Raw genomic sequence first — 5832 nt, 5'->3', positions numbered from 1 at the left:
GACAGTTTCTATTCAACCAATGGTAGTGCGGTTTACTCATCCCCCATCCAGTCACAGAGCACGATGTTGAGATTCCAGAAGCGAAACAAACATGGCAGCCCCCTGTCGCTGAAGGTTGCTGTAGATTTCCCAGGTTGATTTGATACATGACATAGAAAGCATGTTGAGCTTATCTATAAGAGAGGTACGTTTAATCAACTCGTTACTAGTAACATGAGCTAGTTTGTATTTGGCGTACTTTATTGGCAGTAACGACTAGTCTGCTTGTTGCAATGTAATGTAGCTAGCTAACGTTAGCTAGTTACTTAGCTAGCTACCTAACGAAAGCTAGCTACTTAGCTAGCTACCTAGCTAATTACACATATCAACTGATGCAAAGCCTTAAACTCAGGGTGTTAGCTAGCTAGCTACAGTATCACATCTAAAACATCAGTTTATTAGTCCACATCCCCACAGAGACATGGTTAAAGTTGAATGGCAAAGATTTCCAACCATTTCAGCAGTGCCCTGTATGTTGATTCTGTCATGTTGATTCAGCAACCATAATGTTCACAAAATGGAAATGGTGATTATTATAGAATCATACACATTTTACATTATTTGACAGGTGTCCTTGGCTCTGAGGGAGGGTAGGATCTCCCCCACGGAACTGTGTCGAAAATGCCTGAACCGCATCAAGAAAACTCACCATCTCAATGCTTACATCACTGTGACAGAGGAGCTTGCATTGAAACAGGCACAGGAGGCTGAGAGTAGGCTCCTCAAAGGTGTGTGTTTCCTGTCTATCTGTTTGTTTCTGTGAGTTGTATGTGCATGTGTTGTACAGTGCAGATTATGATCAGGTCTTGCCTTATTATCTTTCTTTCCTACAGGTGCACCCAAAGGTCCATTGGATGGGATCCCCTTTGCTGTGAAGGACAACTTCTGCACAGAGAACATCAAGACCACTTGTGCCTCCAAAATGCTAAAAGGTATGTCTGCTAACATCTAAAAAAGGGATTCATTGCTCCTCATTTGAGTTGGGTTCAAAAAAAAAAAAAAAATTTGATCATGCAAATCGCCTGCTGTCTGTTTTGTAGACTACACTCCTCCATACACTGCTACAGTGGTTCAGAAGCTCCTTGATCAGGGTGCTGTTCTCATGGGGAAAACTAACCTGGATGAGTTTGCAATGGGGTAAGCATCTTAAACACATTTTAAGAACTAAACATACACTAAGAACTATATTTATTTGCAGAATTACTAAAGTATTATCATCTTCTGGCCTTCATTACATCCCTCCCTCCATCCTTCTCCAGTGCAGGCAGTACTGACAGTGCTTTTGGACCTGTCCGGAACCCCTGGAGCTACGCCGCCCCTTACGGAGAGAAGACTGGGGCTGACATGGACTCTGACTGGGTCATCACTGGAGGCAGCTCTGGAGGAAGTGCTGCAGCCGTGGCCTCTCTCACCAGCTTCCTGTGAGTCTGCAGACTCAGGGCTACGTTCAAGGGCTTTGGACTGTTGCAAACTGAAATGACAATTTAAACACAAAAATTCTGTATTGTTTCCTTGTTCTGGCACTTGCAGCGCTTTAGGGTCGGATACAGGTGGCTCCACCCGTAACCCAGGGGCATTGTGTGGTGTTGTGGCCCTGAAGCCCACCTACGGCCTAGTGTCCAGACATGGCCTCATCCCCCTGGTCAACTCCATGGACGTCCCAGGCATCTTAACCAGGAGTGTCCATGACGCAGCTACAGTCCTGGGTATTCTCCAAGGCCATGATGTCAAAGACTCTACTACCATAACCCATAACCCCTCCACACTGACACACCTACCTGATGACTTTGATATCAAGAACATCTGTGTGGGCATTCCCAAGGTGAGCTTTCCCAATACGCCCAGTAGGATCAGGCTTCTCAGTTCATCCCAGTGGTTTAACATGGAGATTGTTGTTCTGGCTGTGTTGTGTGTCCGTTCCCCCACTGTCAGGAGTACCACGCCCCAGGTCTGTCCCAAGAAACCCTGGCCCAGTGGAGCCGTGTGGCAGACATGTTTGAGCGGGCGGGGGCACGGGTGGAGCAGGTGTCCCTCCCCCACACCCAGCACTCCATCGTCTGCTACCATGTCCTATGTCACACCGAGGTGGCATCCAACATGGCACGCTTTGACGGCCTGGAATATGGTAAAACCAGGTTTCAATATTTAATGCTGCGCACTGAAAATGCCTGAAAATTGCCACTTATAGATTAAGTTGTATTGAATTGAATGGTTCTATCTATCTGACTGTTTGTCTGGCTATGCCATTGTTTGATGATCTATGATGTGAATTTATATAGCTCAGTAAATGAAAGACAAAGGTAATTTGATTTGAAAGCCCAACAAAGTGAAGTTTTCCTTAACATTATATTTATTGTAAACGCCCTATAGCCAGCAAAGCCCATGATGGCCATCTCTGTTTATTTTCATTATCGCTGTATGTGTAGGGAGGCAGGTAGCCTAGCGGTTAGAGCGTTTGGCCAGTAACCAAAGGCTCGCTGGATCGAATACCCGAGCCGACAAGGTGAGACATCTCTTGATGTGCCCTTGAGCAAGCCACTTGACCCTAATTTGCTACAGGAATGTCATACAGCTATGGCTGACCCTGTAAAACAACACATTTCACTGCACCTATCCGGCATATGTGACAATAAAACATATACAAAAAACAACAACATAATATTTATTTACATTTACAAGGGATTTGTCATTGTAAAGCAACATTGATATGATATTATTTGTGAATTGTTCTCCACAGGCCACCGTAGTGGGGTCGACAGTTCAACAGAGGCAATGTACGGCACCACTCGCCACGAGGGATTCAATGATGTTGTACGAGGAAGAATCCTCTCAGGGAACTACTTCCTGCTCAGACAGTAAGATACATCAGACACATTTTCAGTAAAATAAATCACATTTTAATTTCAATAGCTTATTTATAGCTAATATAAAAAAAATACTTCACATTTCTACGACTGTAAGATCGGTGATCATGTTGGGGATGGAAGCATAAATTAGAGTATTTGGACAAAAGTTAAGACGGACTCTCACGGGTTGCCTCCCTCAGGAACTACGAGCACTACTTTGTGAAGGCCCAACAGGTGCGGCGGCTAATAGCGGAGGACTTCAAGCGAGTGTTCAGCTCTGGTGTTGACGTGCTGCTCACGCCCACCACACTGAGTGACGCCATGCGCTACACAGACTTCATGCAGGAAGACAACCGCACACGCAGTGCCCAGGAGGACATTTTCACACAGCCCGTCAACATGGCAGGTACTGAGGACACACACACTCCCCCCACACTTCAAGGGAAATAATGTTAATCTTTTAACTCTCCCTTTTCAAAGGAATTGGGTTTGAATTCATAGTTCGGTCAACCCATTGATTATAAATCAGATAAAGGTCTATCTCAAACAGTTAATCTCCAAAAGGAAAACCGATCACTTTGAGGGCAGTTAAAGCTTCACCCATATTTTATCCTCGCAGCCACTGATCTTCAAACAACCTTACCCTCCCAACCTCTCGACTTTCTCACATTTACCCCTTCAACTCTCTCTATTTCTGCCCCAGGGCTCCCTGCTGTTTCCATGCCAACAGCGTTATCGAAAAGAGGCCTTCCCATTGGCCTGCAGCTGATAGGCCCCATCTTCCAGGACAGGAAGCTGCTGACGGTAGCCCAGTGGATAGAGCAGAAGGTGGGTTTTCCCCCCATTCGTTACCATGGAGATGCCGGAGAGGGGGAGATGGGTGAGGAGGTCCATGAGAGAGAGCAGACCTCCGTTGTATGAGGAGAAACATGGACACTAAACTAATGATACAGACCTACTCATGGATGATGGTCAAGGAAAGGACATACTCAGAAATAGCCCATTTCTGGTTACCCTTCCAGGGTACTACCACCCAATGAACCCACTTAAAGTGATGCTCCAGAACTTTTCTATAATTTCTGTGTACTACGTCATCCATTTCAAATGATATGTTATGTTGCAATTTGTATGATATGTTACGAATCCAATTCGTACAATATGTTATGAACTTGTTGTGCTTAAGATCCCAGACTACATCTTTAATGACTTGCTGTTTGTCTGGCAGTTCCAATTGAATTTGTATGAATGACTTAAAAAGATTAGATTATGTCACATCCAGAAGACATATTGTGAACCTGGGCGTCGAACATCAGTGGTAAGGTGTGGAGAACACAATACACCCTCATCCTGTTACAATCTTTAACATGGAACACGCAGCCTTCTCTGAGCTGAGGGAAAGGAAATCCATTGCATCACATGCAGTACTATAACTGTTCAATTTGTAATGTTAATAAAGGAACACCATGAAATGTGGTAGTTGACCGTGGCTATTAAATGTTGCTCCCTTGTGTCTGAAGATAAACAGAAACTGTTTCAGTAGTATTTGATTTGTACAGAGAACCCTTTCACATGTTGCATTAGGAGTATGTTTACACATCTGTCTGATTATAATGGCCATTATAAATTAGCCTTTATCTTGTGAAATGTGTACTTAAAAGCAACTGCTGTGTGTCTGCAGAGTTTTCAAAAGGCTTTAATCAATATTTGTACTTGAAACTAAAGAACACAAACCCCTTTCCATACACAGTGCAGATAGTAAAACTTTACCAGGCAATATTCATCTTATATACTACTGTTTACCTTATTATCAGAAGATGTTTTGGTAACTTTGAGAATGGTTGTTAATGTGTGCAGCTCCAAACAGTACTCAGGAGAGGGTTGTGAGGAGACTAGTTTGCCTTAGGTTAGGTTACCATACCCTGAGGCACGGTTAGTCACATGGCACAACATAAACACAGAGTAGAAAGTCTAATATAGCTAATTTCATCACCTAAAGGTTACGTTTAGGATTGGGTGTAGGATCATCTAGGCCCGTATTCACAAAGTCTCAGTGTAGGAGTGATGATATAGGATTGGTTTTGCCTGTTAGGGGGGAATTCAGACCTGAACTGTATTCCCTTCTTATGCACTTTTCTTTCTAAGCGTATTCTGACCTTGAATTTACGCATGGGGAAAAGCTAGTGCCAGCAAGGTACGCGTTTGGAGTGGAGATAAAATGTAGTTCTGGCGGAGGTGTGTCTACAGATACTCTGTATTCTGACCTTGACTTAATTCCTTCATGATTCCATCCTCCTTTACGCTCTAGTGGAAAAACATTGAATTAATTGTTTCCAATAGAAGTAACACCATTCTCCATGTACTGTAATTTACTAATTGATGAGTAGGTAAATGAGTAATCCGTTTGGATAAGAGATTGTAAATATAAATGACAATTGTTTAAGATCTATTTTACCATATGATCACTGGAGACAAATGTGAAACCAGTCATATTTCAGCAAACTGAAAAACATGTTAACATGACAGGTATTTTGGTCTCTTTTCCACATTATAAATGGCTGTATTTATTCAGAATTGTATTGTAAGGCCTATGGCTTCATAATTTGTGGGGCTGGAATTTGGAGACCCAAGCCTAGGCTGTAGCCTATATAAACCTGTGTGCACTGACAGCAAGTTTATTTATGCACTTTAGAATGATTTAATTATATGCCCAGATTATTTGTATTTTTTTAAACCATTTCGGTATCCACCGTCAGTAATACCCGCATACATAATAACTGTCACTTTGGTGCAGTGACTGTTAGTTTCCTTCACTTTGTAGCCTTCATTTTGCATCATTCCTGACATCATTAGTTTACCTTTCTTTCCTCTGTCACATTTGTGTGGTTGTTCCTGAGGATCGCTAGCAATAGTGGATCATATTAGGCTAAGGTATTGCAGGTTGTGCAAT

The 5832-nt window shown here is 42.9% G+C and overlaps 1 protein-coding gene across 1 annotated transcript; it reads left to right on the top strand.

Annotated features, from left to right (window-relative positions):
• Nucleotides 1-64: 64 nt before the first annotated feature.
• Nucleotides 65-4371, top strand: qrsl1 (glutaminyl-tRNA amidotransferase subunit QRSL1). The gene is made up of 10 exons (XM_084144707.1): nucleotides 65-184; nucleotides 608-767; nucleotides 873-971; nucleotides 1080-1176; nucleotides 1299-1460; nucleotides 1570-1861; nucleotides 1972-2164; nucleotides 2777-2894; nucleotides 3086-3291; nucleotides 3589-4371. Exons 1-10 carry the CDS (start codon nucleotides 161-163, stop codon nucleotides 3804-3806), a joined length of 1569 nt encoding a protein of 522 aa, XP_084000833.1. The 5' UTR covers nucleotides 65-160; the 3' UTR covers nucleotides 3807-4371.
• The last annotated feature ends 1461 nt before the right edge of the window (nucleotides 4372-5832 follow it).

Source organism: Coregonus lavaretus, assembly GCF_964263955.1.
Source record: "Coregonus lavaretus genome assembly, chromosome: 27".
Classification (NCBI taxonomy): Eukaryota; Metazoa; Chordata; class Actinopteri; order Salmoniformes; family Salmonidae; genus Coregonus; species Coregonus lavaretus.
The sequence above is the reverse complement of the archived record's forward strand: the minus strand, read 5'-3'. Positions and strand labels throughout refer to the sequence as shown.

Excerpts from the sequence above, each read along its gene's own strand:
- qrsl1 (XM_084144707.1), top strand. The coding sequence starts at position 161 with ATGTTGAGCTTATCTATAAGAGAG. Across the intron at positions 972-1,079 it reads TGCCTCCAAAATGCTAAAAG|ACTACACTCCTCCATACACT; the intron begins GTATGTCTGCTA and ends TCTGTTTTGTAG. Across the intron at positions 3,292-3,588 it reads ACAGCCCGTCAACATGGCAG|GGCTCCCTGCTGTTTCCATG; the intron begins GTACTGAGGACA and ends TTTCTGCCCCAG.